Genomic DNA, 21222 nt, shown 5'->3' on the forward strand with positions numbered 1-21222 from the left:
CAAGAAGAACTTCCCAGCAGGCCACGCTTTAAATACACTCCCCTTTTACTACCTACTACATCATCACTTCTGACATCATGATTGATTATAATTGAAACCATTCAATATCATTGTTTAATCCTGTGGGGGCCAAGGTATGCCATTGGAATATAAACTTCTGCTCCAAATAAAGAAGATGTTGAGTGATATTTCCAGATTCTTTATAAGCACACATAAGAACAGTATATTGTAATTCCTCAATAGAGTGTTGTTGCTCAATCCAATGGCTCACCAGGGGGGCAGTTACACGTTTGCATCTTATATTGCTCAAGTGTTCGGCAATGCGGATTTTAATAGCACGCCGGGTATGTCCTATGTAATACAGCCTACAAGGGCAAATAATGCAATATATTACTGCAGATGACAAACAATTAGTGCCTGTTCTTAAATAAAACAAAGGGAGAATAGTGGAGCCGTGGTATGTGTATTGCCTTATTCCAATCGAAGTCAACAAATTAGAAAAATCATTTTGAAACACTGGCCAGTGCTGCAGGTACATGAGAGCTTGAACGACAGCCCTTTATTTGCCCATACTAGGGGCCGGAATTTAGGTCAGATTTTGAAACATCGTGACCCTGTCCAACAGAACAGAGAGGGTCCTCACGTACGTTGTCATCAGTGTGTGTATTGCCCTCATGTCCTCAACACTGACAAAGTGGTAATTCCTCAAACAGGGGGTAAGAAATTTTATTTAAGAACAGGCACTAATTGCCGTTGTCCTGCTCGATCTGGCCTGCTCCTGACCCTCCCACCGCCGACAAACCTCCGGGCTCCAGATGCTTAGGCAGCACTTTAAACACGCTGCTTCGCAGCCTTCTACTGCCGATTTCCTCTCCCGCGTCTGTCTCCGATGATGTCATCAGAGACACGGCAGAGGAAATCGGCAGTAGAAGGGCACGAAGCAGCGTGTTTAAAGTGCTGCCTACGCTGCTGGAGCCGGGAGGTTTGTGGAGGGTCAACGGGTGGAGCGGGGCTGCTCTCCATCACTCAGTTGCTGCCACTGGAATGCAAACAGGGCCATGAGTGTGGGGCAGTTGTAGTCGCGCATGCGCACTTCTTCAGGCCACGGACATACGGAACACACAAGTAGAAGTCTTTATTTCTTTCTCTCTCTATCTCCTTAGCCGCTTTCTGTATTTGTCTTTCTTTCTTTCTGTCTTTATTTTGGCTGTCCACCACCACCCCTTGTCTGTTCCTCCTGTCCATTCTCACTTCCTTTTACCTCCCCTGTGTCCACCACCACCCCTTCACTGCTCCCCTTATCCAGCAGCAGGCCTTCTTCCTTTGTTTTACCTCCCCCCTGTCCATCATCACCTCTTTCCTGCTCCTCCTGTCCATCAGCACCTCTTCCTGCCATGTTCTGTATTTTTGTAGCGAAGGAGACACCAGAGAGGGAAATTCACAATCTGGACTCTTTAGAGAAACTCATTGCACAGTCTCGATCTAGGGAGTGGAAAGAAAAAAAAAGGGGGGGGGGGGCTCAGGGCGATGAAAGCTGTCTAATGTAACTCTTGAGTCCGTCCATGATTTAGGAGCGAGAGAGAGAGAGGGAGTGCAGGCTGACCGCCTTTCCTGCTTTTGAACCTGGGCTGTGGCAGAGACAGAGCCGGGGTGGGAGGGAGTGATGGTGGGAGAGCAATTTCAAAGCCTCGGCAGCGGCAGCTCTTTGACCAATCCGCGCTTACAACGGCCCCACACTCGCGGTCTGGCTGGCTCCCCCACCAAAACCCTTCACAGCGGCAGCCCCTCCCGCATCCGTCCCTGTGTCCCAAGCCTCTCTGAAGGCCGGCTCCAAAGAAAATGCTACCCCTCTGTCCAAAGCCGCGGCGGCAGACTCCCTCAAGAGACGCACCAGCGTCGGAAGCCTTGTCTCTGACGTTGTGACATCAGAGAGGTGTCCGACGCTGGTGCGGCTCCCGAGAGAAGCCGCCGCCGCAGCCCCAAACAGAAAAACAACATCTCCATGGGAGCCAGCTCCGGACACAGGAAGTCTCTCCTGGGCCGCGACGGAGAGGGCAGGGGGTGCTAGCGGCCGGTAGCCGCCACTCCGCACCACCTTTCGCCTCAAGCCGCCGTTCCGTACTGCCTTTAGAAACTTTGGCCGGTAGGGCCGTATTGTGAGGTGGAGAGCAGGGAAGGGTGCGCATGCGCACTTGTCTTGCCACATCCCGACAGAAAAGGGATCAGGGAACACACGAGGCAAGTGCGCATGCGCGGCTAGCATTTTATTATTTAAGATTACATTACATTAGAGATTTCTATTCCGCCATTACCTTGTGGTTCAAGGCGGATTACAAAAGAGTTATAAACGGAGGGTTATAATGGAAGATCATTGGTCGCTTCTAGAGAAGTTAAAGTATGTAGTATCTGTGTAGCAGGAGGGAGGAGGGTATTTGTGATGTTAGAGCTGTTTTAGGAATTTCTTGAAGAGTATAGTTTACATTTCTTTTCTGAATATCTTGTACTCTGGGATAGTTATCAGTAAATTGGAGATCTGGTTATCTAGTTTTGCTGCTTGGGTGGGGGTAGGTGTAAGAGGCCAAGTATGGGAAGAGAATAGCAGGAGAGTATGTCTAAGAAATAGTGCATGTATAAGGGGAAAAATCTAGATGGGTCTATATGGAGATATCTGTTATCTGCACATATTTCTTCTTCCTCAGGTACCATTGGAAGGAGGCTCCCAGTTTCATGTATGTTGATGTGTTTCCACCACAAGCTACAACTTTCACCATCACAGGCTTGAATCCAGACACACCATACAACTTCTCTGTCAATGCCATCAATGTCCTCGGAGACAGTGACTATGCTGATGGTGGTGCTGTGCTGACAGTCACAACACAGGGTACCTGAGAATCTGTAAGGGGATGAGGCTGAGTGGAAAAGCTATAGGGGAAGGAGGCCATATGGGGAGAAGGAAATTATGGGGAGTGGTTCTGTGCCTTTGTTAGATAACTAGGAGACATTTGGGTACCTGAGATAGTAATAGATATCTTAAATCCAGGGCCCATATAATCCATCAAATGTTCTTGAGCAGGGCAAGGCCTACAGTGCATGTGGGAGCTGGAGATCTGCTTTCAGGTTGAGGCCCCAGGTAAAATTAAGGTCCAGGAGAATACCAGGTCCAAACAACAGGTGTCAGTACAGAGGCTGAGAAAGGCAAGATCTCAGGAGGAACTGTTTGTACCAGAAATGGGCCCTTGCAGCTGGTAGGTTCATATTCAACCTCCAGTCAGCAGTGTTCTCCCCAGAATTTTTTTCCAGCCGGGTAGTATGAAAAAGTAGTCGCGTGGGGTGGGACAGGGAAATTTGGTGGTTAGAATAGGGTCATTAAATCCAGTGGTGTACCTAGTATATGACAAGAGAGAAGGCTTCCGGTTGAGGTGTAGGATGTGGGTAGGAACCTTTTCCCACGGCTTTGTGCACTGCAGCACCCAGGGAGCCGGCCCGAAGACGCCGTGTTGATCGCTACAAAATACTGTCTTGGGCCCGATGGAGGTGCCGGCCCTGCGGACTGGCAGAAAATTTCTGCAGACCGGCACCGTTCCACAGACTGGCAGTTGAAGAACACTGCACTAGAGCACCAACACACGAATTGTAAAACTAAACAAGTCAGATCCTGCACAGTCAATTGATTTTGTAGTCAGTGCTAACAGAAAACCATGTCCTTTTCATACACACAGAACAGAGAAACACCCTCACCCAATATGGAATAATCACAAATTAAAAATAGAAATATGTAGACAAAAGTTAAATTAATGCAACACCACAGAAACAGTGACACATGTCCCCTAATACTGTACAAAATATAAAGACAGTAGATGTAAATTTGAAAAAAACTGATACATAACAATCACCACTTTAAAAACCAAATAGAAATAAAACAAATAACAAGAAATAAGAAAATACAATTTTATTGGACTAATCCATTTTTCAGTTAGCTTTCAGAGGCCAAATCTTTCTTCAAGACAGTACAGTATGCAGCTGTTATGATATCCTGTCCTGACCTGAGGAAAGGGGTTTAGTCCAAAAGAAATAGCCTTATTTCCATTTTCTATTTATAAAGTTTTATCAATACAGTTACAATACTACTTGATTCTATCTCTTTCTACCTTTTGTAGTTTCTGCTTTAATCATCTTCTCTTCGCTCTTTTCTTTCTATACAGGGTTTGTCCTCTCTCCCTTTGATGCAACATCTGCCCTCTATCTTTGCCCCTTCCACCCAGCCTCTGCTCTCTCTACCCCTTCCATCTACTGTCCACCCTCTCTCTGCCCCTTCCATCCACTGTCCACCCTCTCTCTGCCCTTTCCATCTAGTGTCCGCCCTCTCTCTCTTCCATACAGCATCTTACCTCTTTTTATGTCCCTTCAATAAATTGTATATCCTGTGCCCTTTCTCTCCTTTATACATGATTCATTTCAGCTTCATCCCCTCTACATTTTTCTGTCTCCACTCCCTCCCCTATGCTCTGGCATCTCTCTCTTCTACTTTCCTTCCTTTCTGCCCACTCCACACCATGGTCTGGCATCTTTATCTCCTTCCCTTCCCTCTCCCCCCATGCTCTAGCATCTCTCTCCTCTCCTATTTCTCCCTCTCTGCTCTGGCACCTCCTCTCCTTCCTTTTCCTCTGGTCTGACATTTGTCTCCTTGGTTTCCCTTCCCTCCTCCTTGCCCTAGCATCTCTCTCCTCTCCCCCTTCATTATCTGGCATCTCTTCTCAACCTCCCTCCTTCCTTTCCCCTGGTCTGGCATCTCCCTCCTCCCCCCATGCCCTGACATCTCTCCCTCCATGGTCTAGTATCGCCTTTCCTTTCCCTCCTTCCCATGGTTTTGGCATCTCTCTTTCCTCTCCTCTCCCTTCCTGGTCTTTCTTCTCCTTCCTTCCCTCTCTTTCCTCAGTTGGGTGCAGCAGAAGCATTTCTCTTCCCCATTCCCTCTCACTCTCCTCCTCCACTGCTCTTCCCCCTTCCCCTATCCACTCTCCTCCTCCACTGCTCTCCTCTCAGTCCTGCTGCAGCTTTCCCTCTTCCATTTTAAGTCCAGCAGCACTCTCTTCTGTTCTCAATCCAGCAGCACCTCTCCCTTTCACCTCCCCCCACCACTCAGCTCCAACAGCACCTCTCCCTCCCGTTTCCCCCACTGACTAGCTGCAGCACCTCTCCTTTCCACCCCCAGGACTAGCAGGGCTCCTCTCTCTTCCCTTACCCATTCACCTCCTAGGTCTAGCAGCACCACTCCCTCCTCTCCTCTTTTCGTCTTCTTCTATCAGCACCCCTCCCTCTTATCTCTCAGGTCCATTGGCACCACTCCTCCCTCCCGATTAACAGGCTCTATTGTAACTTGCCTGACTGCTGCCGTAGCTTTAGTGAGTAAATTCCCTCCAGCAGCCTCGGGGCCTCCGAGGAAGAAGGAAGTTACATCATTGGAGGTGGAGCGGCCTAGCAAAATCCCCGAGGCTGCAGAAGGGAATCGATTCGATAACACTACTGCAGCTGTCAGGCAAATTACAATAAGAAGAGAGCGGTGCTGCTACTAGTCCAGGGTATAGAGAATAGAAAATAACGGTGGCAGCAAGAAGGCGGGAAGCTTGCCGGCGCTACATATCACTTCTTGGGAACCTCTGTACTAAGGGACTGAAAATGAGCATACAAACAGTTCCTCATCATTGGTTTTTAACTTTTTCCCCTGCCTGGGAAAGCAAGGGGCACTAGTTTTAAGATTTACTTCACAAGCAGGTAAACGCAAGAAAGCCAGGGCGGGTGAAAAACGTTTGGCCTCTCAAGACGTGAAGAAGAACTATATCATGGGGGGAGGGGGAGGCGCATGCCAAAGTAAAAGTGCCAAGGAGAGGCGATCCAAATCACCGTGGCACCACACTGGAAACATTTAATTTCCTTTACGGAAGTAGCCTCGAGTTGATAAGTGACGTTTTCACATTCTTTTACCTTGAAACAAGTTTTCCCAAAGCAATTTTCTACTTCCCCAGGCTCGTCTTCCTGATTGGGAAAGGGAGCCGCCCAGCGCATACACCCACAAAATATAAATTGCAGGCTAGTGTTGTGGGGAGGGTTTGAAAATCGCCTGTTTTTTTTCAGGGGGGGGTGTTACTTTCTTTATTAGGAGAGAGCGGTGCTGCTGCTAGTCCAAAGTATAGAGAATAGAAAATGACAGCGGCAGCAGGAAGGCAGGAAGCATGCCGGCGCTGCGTTTCCCCAAAGCAATTTTTTACCTCCCCAGGCCCGTCTTCCTGATCGGGAATGGGAGCCACCCATCGCATACACACACCAAATACAAATTGCAGGCTAGTGCCGCCTTAGCCTGTAGCTAACGCATGATCTGGGGCTCTAACGTGTGCGTGCCAGCTTCCCTTCTCTTCCCCCCCTTGGACATAACTTCCGGTTTTGGAGGGAAGAGAAGGGAAGCCGGCACGCACACGTTAGAGCCCTGGAGCATAAGTTCGCTACGGGCTAAGGCGTGAAATCTCCAAGCGGTTTTTATTTGTTTTGTTTTGTTTTTTAATGTTGAGCAGCGGGCAGCAGCAGAATTCATGAGCGGATGATAGCCGGGCGCTCATATAAATTAGCTGGGCGGACCGCCCGGCTAAAAGGCCCTAGGGAGAACACTGCAGTCAGGGACCTCTCATGTTCTGGCCAGTCAAAGTTCCTCATCTTGGAGGAAAAGTCAGTCACCCATTGAAGATGCCATGTCGAAAATCATAAATGGAGACATGGGTGAGTAACCTTCATGGAGTGGCAGTTATAATCTTGACCCGCAGACTAAATGGGCCATTTTGGTCTTTATCTGCCATCATCTACTATGTTGTTATGTTCACCAGTTCTTTGGCTTAACAAGAGTGAACACCTGCACTCAGTACTTTGCAGCCCCCTGATTCAAACTCTGGCAAGTCTTGGAACCTGTTCTGTCGAGGGAAGGTCACTGTCGCTCTACTTGCTGTACTGATAATATAATCATCTCTTCCAGAGAAAATAATGCCAGAGATCTGGGTGACTCCTGGTGCTCCTACTTTACCCCAACCAGGTGAGGTCATGCATCACTTTTTATGCAATTTCCGCCCTCCCCCCTCAGTGAAAGCAGATAAAGGAAAAAGGTAGTGGGGATGGGCCACACCACCTACCAGCCTCAGACATAATCAGGGCAGTTGTATAAAGAAGTGCCCATATTTCAGCATTTAGAGGGTGCTTATTTGGAGCCTATTTTATACAGATAAAGAACAAGAGAGGTTGTGATCTGCAGAAGGACACTATAAGCATTTTAATTAATGTGTACGTGTTACAGTTTCTTTCTGCCTTGTTTGTTTGTTTGTGTGCTTATAGCATTGTATAAATTATGGCTCTGATTCTATAAATGGCATATAAAGTTAAGTGGCCAGATTGATGTGCCTAGCCGATCTAGGCACTTAACTTAATTTCTATTACATCTTCTCAGGAGTCCGTATGTTAGGTGATCAATCCATTCCCGCAAACTGGATTTTGCACCTTCCACATTGCCAGCTTCAGCACCTTCCACATTGCCAGTGGAGTGTACTGCCCCTTTCAGTTTTTCCTTCTGCAAGTGAACTGTGCAGAGGTGTTTCTGATCTGCTCTGCTTAGCTTTTCTTATTTTTGGTTATAAGTTTGTATTTTTCTGAGGCTTTGGTGCCCTGAGACCCATATTTGAGGATTCTCTGCCTGGGAAAGAATTCAGGTTCCGCAGAGCCTGACTGTAGTTCGCAGGCCAAACCTTTGGGTGGACTTGGAGCCAGCCTGCTGTGTGCTACTTCATGGCTCGAGGTCTGTTCCCCTGAGAGCCAGCTCGCCTTCTGAATTTTTCAGAAGCTTGAGCGCAGGCTGTGGGCTCCCTGAGTAAGAACCCTCAGGGTATCAGTAGCCCACTTCATATTTTGTCGTCCCCCCATCACACTTCAAGATTCCATGGGTGGAGTTCTTGGACAGGGTCGGTCCGACTGGCAGTCCGAAGAGTTCCTGGTTTGGAGTCGTTATTTGAAGTTTCTGAGGCAGAAAGTCTTTTCCATCTTTTCCAGCTGCAAGGAATGCTGAAAGGCAGTCATTTTCACAGAACTGTAAGAACAGTCCCATTATTTCTTATAGGAAAATGGGGAGAGGGGCAAAAACCTCATTTTTGAGGGTTTCTGAGATCAGGGTTCAGGTCCCTCACTTTCAAAATCTCTATTTCAGCAATTTTTTTTTTAGTCTCCACAGGCTGTTTTTGGTGTGATTTTTTTATGTTGCATCCATCTTGGATTTTTTTTTCCTGAAGCTTCTATCTGCCTCAAAACCCCTCAATTTGTAGAAAACTCAACAAGGATGGACTCCTCAGGGTGTAATTTTGCCGGATAGCTGGCAGAGGAGTGTCCATATACTGCGTGCCACAGTGTGCATGAGGGAGGGGCGGGAGCCTTGAGCATAGCTCCATCCATGTCCTTTAGAGCTGGGGAACCATTGTGGATCCAGGAAATGGGTAGAAAGTCCAGTCCGGAGCTTGAATTTTGTGTAGGCATGAAGGGCAAATGCATAGAGTCCGTGGAACTCACAAAAGCTCAGTCAGAGGTTCTGCAGGGTTTGTTTATCTCCCCTGCACAAGGCTTCTCCCCAGCTCATGTGGAGAACATTTTTAATGGGGCCAGGCCATGCGGTGCAGCCTGAAAGCACACTACTGTTAGTCCAAGGAGCGTATTTGCATCCTGTGATTTCTCCTCAGATAAGCAAGCCGGCCCCCAGCTCCAGCGACCACTCAGAGCCGAATTGGCAGTATTGGAGATCAGACTCCATGCCTCTTTTATCTCAGAGCTCGGAGACAGTCCTAGATGAATCTGGTTCCCTGTTTGGGTCCAGCAACCAAGATGCTTCTCTGGCACTTAACTAGGGAGATGATCTTTTGATTTACTGGCTATTCAAATTGGTCTCTGTCCACCATTATATAGCGGATGCTAGTAAGGAGTTGGAGCTGGAAGAGCAGCCCTCTACTTCCCTGTGCACAGTCATGAGCAGCTCCAGTGCTCAGACCTCCTTTTTCTAGCGTATCTGGACATTACTGCCCTAGTTACTGAGCAGTGAGAGACCCTGGAAGATCCTTAAGGATTGCAAAAGCCATGTCCAGACTCTACCCGATGGTACCTGAGTTCCAGCAGCTGTTTAATCAGCTGATGGTAGACTCTGCGGTGGTTCAGATAACCAAGCACATGGCTCTCCCAAGTGAGGGAGGAGTTATGCTGAAAGATGTGCAAGATTGTAAGGTGGGCATGGTTTTGAAGAGAAAATTTGGCGCTCTGGAATCAAAGCAGTAGTGGCAACTTAGTTTGCTGCACATGCCTGTCACGCCAGATTGAGATGGAAACCCTCTGTAGAGGAGGACATTTGCCCCCAGATGATGCTAGAAGGGGTGGATTATGTGTCAGATGCCCTATTTATCAGGGTCATGAGCAAGGTATTGGCGTATGCGGTCTCTGACCACAGAATGCTCTGGATCAGGCAGTGGGTGGGCAACTCAGCATCCAAGGCAACCTTAAGCAGACTGCCTTTGAAGGAGCAGATGCTTACAATGTGAATTAAATAAACCCTTTTTCAGAATTTATATCATATTAATATTACAATAGTTTTCCCTCCCTACCCCTTCTATATGTTCTGTGTCAAATCCAGCCAACGCCGGGGAGTTTAACCCAACATGTTTCGCACCATACAGGCGCTGTGTCAAGGGTCTCCCTAAAAAATAAATAATAAAGAGGGACGTTAGAGTGCATTTTATCCTAACAGTCCCCCCTTAAAATGTTCAATTTGTCTTAAAGCCAAATAATTCAGACTGTCCTTACCGAGGTGCAGCGTGTCATCCGACTAAAAAATGAATAAGATCACAAGAAATTGAACCTCACTGAACAGAGACAGATATTTTCACTGAATACAGTGGAACCGTATGGGTTGAATGGGGAGATAGAGTGGATGTCTGTGATTGGTAAGAAGTTTAGCCAATGATCCTCCAGGGGTTGGATCTTTAATATGAGACAGTAGGGATATTTAAGTGCTGAGGAGAACACCGCGGCCATTCTACTCTAGACACTAAATGAGTCGGATGACACGCTGCACCTTGGTAAGGACAGTCCGAATTATTTGGCTTTAAGACAAATTGAACATTTTAAGGAGGGACTGTTAGGATAAAATACATTCTAACGTCCCTCTTTATTATTTATTTTTTAGGGAGACCCTTGACACAGCGCCTGTATGGTGCGAAACATGTTGGGTTAAACTCCCCGGCGTTGGCTGGATTTAGCTATGCAATATAAGCTAAGTACAATTAAGCACATTTGAGTTTTACAGCTAAGAAGTTTTTTATAGATATGCATAAGAAAACACAAAAAAAACATATACATAAAAGATTTTGAAAAAAATAGCACTAGTAGGTTTAAAATGATTATGAGCAGCCAATGATGAAGTGCCACATAAATCTCTCCGCAGTCAAGAGCTAGCACAGCGGTGGAGTGGTGGGGCTGAGGCATACTTATACTCTATTGAAGCTATTTGAAAACACTCCATACCGGTTTCTATGTATGGTTATAGTACATTTAGAAATCTGATCCCGGTAAACTAATATAAGAAAATATAGCCATTTTCTTAGAGGCTAATAGTGGAAAAACTTGAAATGAAGCATTTCTTCAGTTGAAGAGAAGAACCAGGAAGCTTATGATTGCCCTGGCCCAGCCAAGGACTCCTTTATGTTTTCCCACCTTGGCCCATGGTGGGCCATGTCATGTGCAGAATCATAATTCATCTAGGACTCGTGATCTTAGTGGCCCCAGACTGGCCTCACTGACCATGGTATGCAGACCTAGTATGCCTTCAGCAGGACGGGAGCCTCAAGCTACCTCGTCATCACGAGCTTCTCAGTCAGGGGCCAACCCCCATGGAGAATCCAGAGCACTTTGATCTTATGGCATGGCTCTTGAGCACACAGCTCTAGTTCACTAGGGATATTCAGACATGGTTATTGCCACTCTACTCTGGGCTAAGAAACCTTCTACTATGGTGGCCTATACCAAATCTTGGAAAGCTTTTCAACAGTGATGTGAAAGAGACTGGGTGAAACCTAGCTGAGTTCCCATTCTGGTTATCCTTGCTTTCCTACAGGCCAGTCTGGAAAAAGGTCTTGCGGTAGCTTCCCTCAAGGTGCAAGTGGCAGGCCTTTAATGTTTCCGGACACAAAGTGGTAAAGTTTTGCTGACAGCTCACCTAGATATGACCAGATTCCTAATAAGTAATGGGCCTTTACTAAGGCATTTTTTCCTGTCAAAGAGTCTTAACACCATCCTAAAGGGCCTCAGTAAAGCCCCATAGAAATTACTCAAGGATGCATCCCTTTTGGATTTCACAGTCAAAACAGTGGTCCTGGTGTCATCTCGGCAAGACATATCTCTGAATTGAAAGCTCTCTTGTAGAGAGCCCTTTCTCTGGATCACGGAGGGGAGTGTAGCTCTCCAGGTTGTTCCCTCCTTCCTTCTAAAAATCATAACTGATTTTCATGTCAACTAGGAGGTTCGTCTGCCTGCTTTTCAACCTACAGGTTCGGACAATCAGGATAGGATTTTGAAGAAACTGGATGTGTGAAGAGTTTTTCTTCACTACTTGAAAAGGACTCATGACTTTTGTCTATCTGACTATCTGTTTGTGCTAACCAGCCAGTCAAGGTATGACAGACCAGCGTCCAAGACCTCTATAGCTAGGTGGATTCACATGAACATTTCTTCGGTGTACATCACCTGTGGTAAGCAGCTGCCAGTTTCTTTCAAGGTGCACTCAACCAGGAGTGTTGCATCTTCATAGGTGGAGATTTGTAGAGCAGCTACTTGGTCTACTCTTCATATTTTTACAAGGTTTTACAGAGTGGATGTGGTGACTTATGAGGATGCCACCTTTGGGTCTTCAGTCTTCAGGCAGCCTTTTCTGCCCTACCCTGGATGCCAGCCATTGCTTTGATATGTCACCTAACATATAAACTCATGAGCAGATTTAATAGAATAAAAGATTAGGCTCTTATTTAGATAATCTTCTTTCTTTTAATCTTCTCAGGAGTCTGTATAGCCCGCCCTCAGAATATCCTGTTTCACTTGCTTTCTGCCTCGGACTTTTCTAGATTCCAGGTCTGGAGTTCTTCTGTCAGCCAAATGACTAAATGTAAAGAAGTCCTGTATAAGTAAGTGTACTGCTCAGCCTCTGGCTCCTTTGATATTAGTGCTTGATACACACAGCAGGTTTGTTCCCTATTGCTGCTATGTTATAAATTCCTGTTGATAATTGTTCTAAGTTTCAGAGCAGAACAGAATTGTAGTGAGCCCCGTAAACCTGCAACAAGCACAATACCAGCTGCCGAAACCCTGAGAAAATTGTATGATGTCTGAGGGGAAGTTCCCTATACCCCTCCTTCTTTGTATTTTATTCCAGTGGAGATCAATTGCTTTGGAACATGCTGAAGGAGGCACTACACTCCAGTGGCAATGTGGGAGGTGTTGAAAGTTGTGAATAACACACTCTTTCAAAACCCAATTCATGAGAATGGATTGATCATGTAATGTACAGACTCCTGATAAGATTAACTGAAAGATTATCCAGGTAAAACCTAATCTTTCATTTTTTTAATTGGCTTAATCAGCACTGATAAGTGAAAACACCATTAAAAACCAATTAAAAATTATTTCAAAAATTAATTTGCTGGTAGCCACCTACTGGTAGCCACTTTGAGATAGGCATCTACTATACAAAAAGTAGGTGTGATCAGGGGAGAATGCAGGACTGAGTTTGAGCATAGTATAATTTAGGTATCTACCGTAGGTGCACTCATTTAGGCCAAGAAAACCCTAAGAATTTAACGCCTACTGGCACCTAAAAATGCTTAGGTACCTCTAGGAGTGATTCTATAAATAGTGTCTAGCAGTTGATTGACAACCATGCCAAATGGCACCTAGCAGTTAGGAGCCATTTATAAAATTAGGGCCTATGTGGTAAACATGTACCCTGCCCATGCACCACCCAGATTATGAACCCCTAGTTACCAAGTATGGGGCTCATAATCAAAAGAGAAAAATGTCCAAAAACCGGCCTAAGTCGGCACTTGGACGAACATTTCCCAAATACGTCCAAGTGCCGATAATAAAATCGGGTTTTGGACATATTTCTAAACGACCTAGGCCTACATAGTGCCGCTGAATGACCAAAGCTAAACGGAGCGTTTTGGGAGGATTGTTGAGGGCGGTAGTTGGGCGGGACGTGGGCTGGCTTAGACTTACAGCATATATAACCAAAAGTTATACAGCCCAGGATCGACGGAACTTGGACGTTGTGACTTAGACCATATAAAACATAGTCTAAGTCACAAAAACCCACCTAAAGTCACCAGATAAGCATTGAAAACACATAAAACAGACCTCCCCCGCATTACCCCAGTGATCACTGACCCCCCCCACCCCCATAAAAATATTAATCACACCTTTAAAATTCAGCCTCCAGACCATCATCACCTGGCCGCCTGGCATAGGAAAGCTTAGTCGTCCAGCACAGAAGCGGCTTAAGTCGTCTTGGGGTTGGGTTAGGGACCTATAGAGAGTATAGGTCCCTATATAGAGAGGAGGACTCTATGTAGAGAGGACCTATAGAGTGAGGAGGACCCATGCCCATAAGCCACTGCAATCACTGCACTGATACTTAAACATGTTCACTCCCCTATACACCCCCAAAACCCTTTTGTACTGGCATATAAGTGGCTCCTGCAGCCATAAGGGCTATTAGGGTGGTAGATAAGTGGGTCTAGGGGATTCTGGAGGTGGTTTGGGGGGCTCACCATGACATATAAGGGAGCTGTAGTGAGATGTAGACATGGCACCCTTTTTGTGAAGTTCACAGCAGTGCCCTGTAAGGTACCCAGTATTTAGGTGCCATGTCTGGGTGTTCAGTCCATCACTTTGCAAACTCCTCGCATGTCCAACAGGGCTTGTTCTAGGCATTTTTGACTTGGATGAAAAGTTGGACGAAAATGTGGTATAAAGGTGGATGATTTAGCGGCTTGGACAATCAGATCGGCATGACGTATAGTTAGACGATTTTCAAAAGAAAAACAATTTGGACGTATTTTTTGAAAATGTGTCCTAGGCTGTTTTTTACTTTTGACGACTTGTGACTTAGACAAAAATGGACTTAGACGTCCCTTTCGATTATGTCCCTCCACGTGTTTTTAAAGATATGCACACACAAACAGTCTTACATAGATATATTATTATTCACATGGGTTTATGGTCACATGTACATAGATAATTAAAATACTGGCATGTAGGCATGTACATGCTAACTAACTTAAGCTAGCTCCTTATGGAATTACCTCCAAAAAGTCAACATTTGCTGAATAGCTCTGCTTAGCCCCGACAAAGCAATTTAAACAACTAGAAGATATCCTGTGACAGCAGTGCAATCTGATTTTCAAACCCAGACTACTCATGTTTGAAAATTTCCTGTTTTCAAGCTTTCACATATATATATATATATACCTTTAAAGTTAGACACATACTGAAAATGTAACCTTGTAGATCTAAGATGGGACTGATTTCTCTTTTTAATGTTTCCCTTTTCCAGAAGCATTTGTGCTGCCGTTGTACCTCATTGCCATCCTATCTGTAGCTGGGGGCATCCTTATTCTTTCCAATGCCTCTTTCCTGGTGTGGTTCATCAGGAAGCGCTGCATCCATCCTGTGGCAGGTACTGTATCACTAAGGCTATAATAAAGATAATCTTATCCACAAAACAAATTATACTACTATCAGGGCCAGATTAATGGATAGGCCCTGTAGGCACGTGCCTAGGGCCTGAAATAATCAGGGGGGCACTCTGAAGGACGACTTATCAATATGCCAACTTTTTTTTTTCCAAATAGCAACGGGCAGCCCCCCTTCCACGGCAACGGGCTCACCCGGCATTGACGGACAGCAACGCGGCCTTCCGCCAGCATCAACAGCAATGCAGCCAATGCTGCTCCAAGAAGGTCCCACACTGAATGTGTCTGTGGGTCCATACCCCTCCTATGTCACTTACTTCTTCCGGCGGATGCAGCCATTGCAGGATCTTCATGGAACAGAGCCGGCCGTATTGCTGTTGATGCCGGGGGGGGGGGTGAGGGCCGGTGTTGTTGTTGTTGTCATCGATGCCGGTTGGGGGCCCGTTGCCGTGGAGGGGGCCCATTGATGTTGCTGGGTGGGGGTACCGTTGCCGTGTGGAAAGGGTGGTGGAGGGAGAGAAAGAAAGGGGGCAGATGCTGATGGAATTGGTATGCAGGGAAAGGGGGAAGACATAAGGGGGAAGGATACTGGATGGAATTGGGTTGGAGGGAAAGGGGGCAGATGCTGATGGAATTGGTATGCAGGGAAAGAGGGAAGACATAAAGGGGGAAGGATACTGGATGGAATTGGGTTGGAGGGAAAGAAAGGGGGGCTGATGCTGATGGAAGTGAGGGAAAGGGAGAGGAGAGAGTGAAATGCTAGACCATGGGTGTATGGGAGAGGGAAGGGAAGCAGAGGAGAAGAGAGAAATGCCAGAAGAGGGAAGGGAAGAAGATGGATGCCAGACCAATGGGGAGTGAAGGGAAAGATGGAAGGGGGAGGCATACAGTTTCTGGAACCTGTTCTCTTTCCAGTGGCCCTTTAGAAGATTCTGAAAATATAAGATATTTTTTTCTGATTCCAAAATCATGTTGAATGATTCTAGTGTTTTCCTCCAAACTACAGGTAATGCCATGAAGAAGGGAGACAGGTGAGTAAATCATGAACTTCTAGTCTTCAGCATAGAGTATAAGTAAATATTCACCCTTTCCTCCTCACACACAGAGGAAAATAATCATAATAGGACAACAAATAAAGAACATAACATGCAAGTTAACTTATTGTACCCTTTAAAACCTCTTGTGCCACACACCCCTGAACACCCTGCCTTCACAAAAATGTGGTTTGTACTCAAGCTACCATACAGTTACTCCCACCTGATTTCAGAGACCAGACTAAATTCAAGATGAATCAAGCCACTGTGAAATCTAAATTAAGTGTAAAGGTTAGGACAATCAGTTAATAGGACTATGTCCATGACCTCTAGAACCAACTTATATGAATTTGTCAATGAAGTCAGCTTTTCATATAGGGCCAGATTCTGTAAACTGCACAGTAATCAGCTGGCACCTACAAAAACGGCACCAGTTGCTTATCAATCACATTATGGTGCTGTTTGCAGAATCATGGCTAATGTCAAAAGTAGGTGCCGGAAATGTAGGCCACGATTTTGAAGACCTACAGTACTGGTGCCTATCTTTGATGTAAATTGCATCTACAGTGCAGTAAGAATGGTATGCTGAACTTTAGGGTACTTTGTCCATTCTCGTGAGCATAGTGCAGAAAGATGGCAATCACAGCTTTTGAAACCTCCTTCTTCTCCCAGGAGTCTGCTGATCTGCTTGGTTTATTTCTATTTTATGATAGTTTTGCAGGTTTTTTTTCGCTCTGGTCATGCTCTTTTTCATGAATTCAGAGATCCCTTTTGATAAGGGTCTATTTCAGGGGTGCCCACACTTTATGGGCTTGCGAGCTACTTTTAAAATGACCAAGTCAAAATGATCTACCAACAATAAAATTTTAAAAAACACAAAGCACACTGTATGCAGAGAAAATGTTAAGAGGTCAAGGAAGATGACTTTATGCAAACTCACCTCAGTAACAACTATACAAAAATAGACAAATATACCCCCTCCCTTTTTATTAAACCGTGATAGCGTTTTTTAGTGTCCCCACAGGAACTCAATTTCCTTGGCCCGTCCCTGCAAGTTTTATTGCTGTCCCCGGACAATGAAGAAGTTGGAATGAACCTAAAACACGTTTCCTTCAACCAGATACTTATCTACTATTATGAGCACTGATACTCATCTGTGCATTTCTGATCGTATTAAAAACACGTCTTTTGGTTAGTATTCTTCAGTTTACTGATGATGCACATCCTGTTGTCACTTGACTTCACATTCAAACACTCACACTCCTCACTCATTTTGTATTTATCACTCTTTATTCTCTACACATTTCACACTCACTGTGTTGTTTCTCATCCACATTCATTCATTTTGCTCATAATGTTTTCATCCACTTTCACTCATTTATCTTATAATTTTTCCACAACATCTCTCTAAAAAGATCCATGTTTAATCTGAGGAAGATGGTTAAGTTGAAACACGGCCTGTGTTGGGTCCGTACTTGTCAAGCTAATGTGGATACTGTTGATTGCATAAACATCTGATCTTTGTGTGATACAATAAATCACTGCAACACGAACATCAGCTCCGCAGTTTTCTCTTTTTGCTACTTATATTTAATGTCATACAGTGTTCTCCCCAATGCTTTTCAGCCGGGCGCTCTGCCCAGCAAATTTAGATTACCGCCCGGCTGTCATCTGGTGAATCCTGCTGCCACCACTGCTTAACGCACAGCCTGAAGAGCCTCCGAAAGACTCCCGCCGGACTTTAAACAAAACAAAACTCAGCAAGCGACTCGAACCTGGCTTCCCTCTGAAACCGGAAGTTACGTTGGGGGGGGGGGGGGGAGATAGGGAAGAGAAGCTGGTGTGGATCATTAGAGCTCCGGAGCATATGGGAGATAGGCCAGTCATGGAGGGAAGCTTACTTGCTCTTGCTTACTTCAGGCCTTTCTCGCTGCCGGGTCCTGCCTACTTTGTAAGCAAGAGCAGCAAGTTGTAAGCTTCCCTCTGTCGCTGACCTTTGGGAGATAGGTCAGCGACGAAGGGAAACTTGCAACTTGCCTTTGTCTGTAGCGAATCTGCCGTGTGTGTGAGACGGGGGGGGGGGGGTGAATGGGAGGAAAAATGCTGCTGTACCCAATTAGAGGGGGAGAGGGAAGAGAAATGCTGGTGCTTCTGCTGTACCCAATTAGGGGGGGGTTAAGAGAAATGCTGATGCTGCTGCTGCTGTACCCAATAGGGGGAGGGGGAAGAGTCATGCTGCTGCACCCAATTAGGGGGTAGGGTGAAGAGAAATGCTGCTTCTGCTGTACCAAATTTGGGGGAGGAAAGAGAAATGCTGATGATACTGCTGTACCCAATGGGGGGAGGGGAAGAGAAATGATGCTGCACCCAACTGGGGAGAGAGAGGGAAGGAGGGAGAAGGAAGATCAGGAAAAGGAGGAAAGAGATGCAAAGACCATGGGAGGGAGGGAAAGGAGATACCATACCATGGAGTGGAAGAGAGAGATGTCAGGGCATATTGGGGGGGGGGGGAGAAGCAGGGCCGGATTAAAGGATAGGCCCAGTAGGCACAGGCCTAGGGCCTAAAATGGTCAGAGGGGCCCACCAGTGCTGTGCTTTGGAGCCTCACCCTTGCTGGATTCGCTGGCAGCAGCAGCAGCAGCCTCATCATCATCCCGGGCACCCCCCCAACCCGATCCGACCCTCCTATCTCTCCCTCCTTCCCTCATCGGTGACATGCCAGAGGGAATCACGGCAGGAGAAAGCCCTGAAGCAGCCTGCTTAGAGTAGAGCAGTGCTGTTTAGAGTCTCGTGATGAGAGGGAGGGAGAGATAGGAGGGTCATGGGGGGGGGGGAGAGTAGCAGTCTGCCTCGGGTGCTCGGCCTGGCATCATGAGCTTCTTCGGCTAGCAACAGCATTTACAATCCACTGCTGTTGCCAGTTTCAGGCCTTCCTCTCTGCCGGGTCCTGCCAACTTCTGTTTCTATGAAGGCAGGACCCGACAGAGAAGAAGGCCCGAAGCTGGCAACAGCAGCGAATTGTGAATGCTGCTGCCTGAGGAAGTTCATGACGCCAGGCCTTGGGTGACAGAAGGAGGAAAGGGAGCAGAGGGGGAGAGGCTTGCTGCACCCAACTGGAGGGAGAAAGAAGATGAGGGAGGAAATGAAACGAGATGCCAGGGATTGGAAGGAAGGAGGAAAGTATGCCAGACCAAGGGGAAAGGAAGGGGGAAAGGAAGGAGAAGATGTCAGAGCATGGAGGGGGAGGGAGAGATGGAAGAAAAGGAAAGAAGTGAGATGCCAGAGAATCAGGGAAGGGAAGATGCCAGACTGTGGGGTCCGAAGGAAAGAAAGGAGAAGAGAGAGTTGCCAGAGCATAGGGGATGGGGTGTTGACAGAGAGAGAAAAATGGAGAGGTGGCAGAGCTGAAATTAATCATGTACAAAGGAGAAGAGAAGGGGCACAGGATAGACAGTTTATTGAAGGAGCATAAAAAGAGGGAAGATGCCATATGGAATGGGGAGAGGGCGGACAGTGGATGGAAAGGGCTGATGCTGCATGGAAAACAGAGCGGCAGATGCTGGCTAGAAAGAAGAGTGAAGACAAGATGATTAAAGCAGAAATGACAAAAGGTAGAGAAAAATTTTTTTGTTTCTTTACGTAGAATAAAGTAGTATTGTATCTATTGATTAAAGTTTATAAATAGGAAATGGAAATAAGGCAGTTTTTGGGGGACTAAACCCCTTTCCTCAGATCAGGACAGGATACCATAACAGCAGGGGTGCCCAAATGATCGAGCACGATCGACCAGTAGATCGCAAAGGCAATGTGAGTCGATCGCGTTGCCTTGGCAATCTTTTTATTCCTGCCTCCCTGAGCCAGGTCAGGCTGAATGCCCCACACTGCTCTCAACGCTCATAGGCTCCCTGCTCTAAAAAACGCTATTGCGGTTTAGTAAAAGGGGGTCATAGTGCAAAATATAGACAGCAGATATAAATTCTCAAAACAGATACTTTCTGATCACTAAACTGAAAATAAAATCATTTTTCCTACCTTTGTTGTCTGATGAGTCTCTGGTTGCACTTTCTTCTTCTGACTGTGCATCCAATATATCTTCCCTTCTTTCAGCCTCCAGTATGCTTGCTCTCCTCCAGATCTCAATCCCTCCACCAACTTTTTCTTCCTCTTTCCCTGCCCCATTGGTATCACTACATTGCATCTACTTCAATAAAAAGATCATGTGCTTTGTACATTGTTTCTGCAGTTTGTTTTTTTCATTGCTAGAAAAGATATTAGCAAGGTAAGAACCTGATCTCTTTTTAGGACAAAAATTAAGTACATAAGAATTGCTGCTGCTGGGTAAGACCAGTGGTCCATCCTGCCCAGCAGTCCACTCACGCGGCAGCCCCAGGTCAAAAACCAGTGCTCTAAATGAGTCCAGTCTCACCTATTTAGCAGGAACTTGTCCAACTTTGTCTTGAATCCCTGGAGGGTGTTTTCCCCTATAACAGACTCCGGAAGAGCGTTCCAGTTTTCCACCACTCTGTGGGTGAAGAAGAACTTCCTTATGTTTGTACGGAATCTATCCCCTTTCAACTTTAGAGAATGTCCTCTTGTTCTCCCCACCCTAGAGAAGGGTGAACAGTCTGTCTTTATCTACTAAGTCTATTCCCTTCAGTATTTTGAATGTTTCGATCAAGTCCACTCTCAATCTCCTCTTTTCAAGGGAGAAGAGGCCCAGTTTCTCCAATCTCTCACTGTACAGCAACTCCTCCAGCCCCTTAATCATTTTAGTCACTCTTTTCTGGACCCTTTCGAGTAGTACCGTGTCCTTCTTCGTGTACGGCAACCAGTGCTGGATGCAGTACTCTAGGTGAGGGCGCACCATGGACCGGTACAGCGGCATGATCAAAGAACAGTATGGTGAGGGAAGAGCAACAATTTCAAAGACAAATCGTGTTTCACAAACACTTAAAATATAGGCAGCTAGCCTGAGTACAATGCCTTGAATTTGTTGTGAATAGCTGTACAGGTATTGCCTTCCTTTTGAGGTTGTCATTGGAGCTTCAAGAACCATAGGTTCCTCTGAAACCCAAACAGTATCTTTTTTAATGGGCCAATGAATGGATCGAGCAGGGCCTTGTGGATGAATCATAAGATTATTTGGACTATATTAACTTGTAAACCAAAGCACATTGATATCTAATAAGTTGGCCAGTTAGGTTTTAGGTCATGGGCTACTAGGTTACTACATTTTATTAAAATTGGAGATGTGGAGCTAGGAATCTTTATTAAACAACAAAATGCCCATTTTGATGGGCTATTTACAAGAGTATGTGAAAGCAGTGGATGTCGTAACCTGAGTTAGCATGGCAAGCTCAACAAGCTTAGCTGCATTATGCAATTTC

The 21222-nt window shown here is 46.0% G+C and overlaps 1 protein-coding gene across 5 annotated transcripts in view; it reads left to right on the forward strand.

Moving 5' to 3' along the window:
- The window catches only part of NPHS1 (NPHS1 adhesion molecule, nephrin), a 164167-nt gene that overhangs the window by 115282 nt on the left and 27663 nt on the right, over nt 1–21222 (forward strand). For 4 of the 5 annotated variants that reach the window (XR_004536509.1, XM_033914958.1, XM_033914959.1 and 1 more), the window contains 4 exons: nt 2700–2881; nt 7019–7075; nt 14663–14785; nt 15808–15832. Coding sequence is in view for 3 of the 5 variants with exons in the window: in XM_033914958.1 (XP_033770849.1) it covers nt 2700–2881; nt 7019–7075; nt 14663–14785; nt 15808–15832 (387 nt within the window). In the remaining 2 variants the exon portion in view is untranslated. Of the gene's footprint in view, nt 1–2699; nt 2896–7018; nt 7076–14662; nt 14786–15807; nt 15833–21222 lie in introns of those variants that run through there. The other variant, XR_004536510.1, reaches the window with a different exon arrangement.

The sequence above is a fragment of the Geotrypetes seraphini genome, chromosome 11 (assembly GCF_902459505.1).
Source record: "Geotrypetes seraphini chromosome 11, aGeoSer1.1, whole genome shotgun sequence".
Classification (NCBI taxonomy): Eukaryota; Metazoa; Chordata; class Amphibia; order Gymnophiona; family Dermophiidae; genus Geotrypetes; species Geotrypetes seraphini.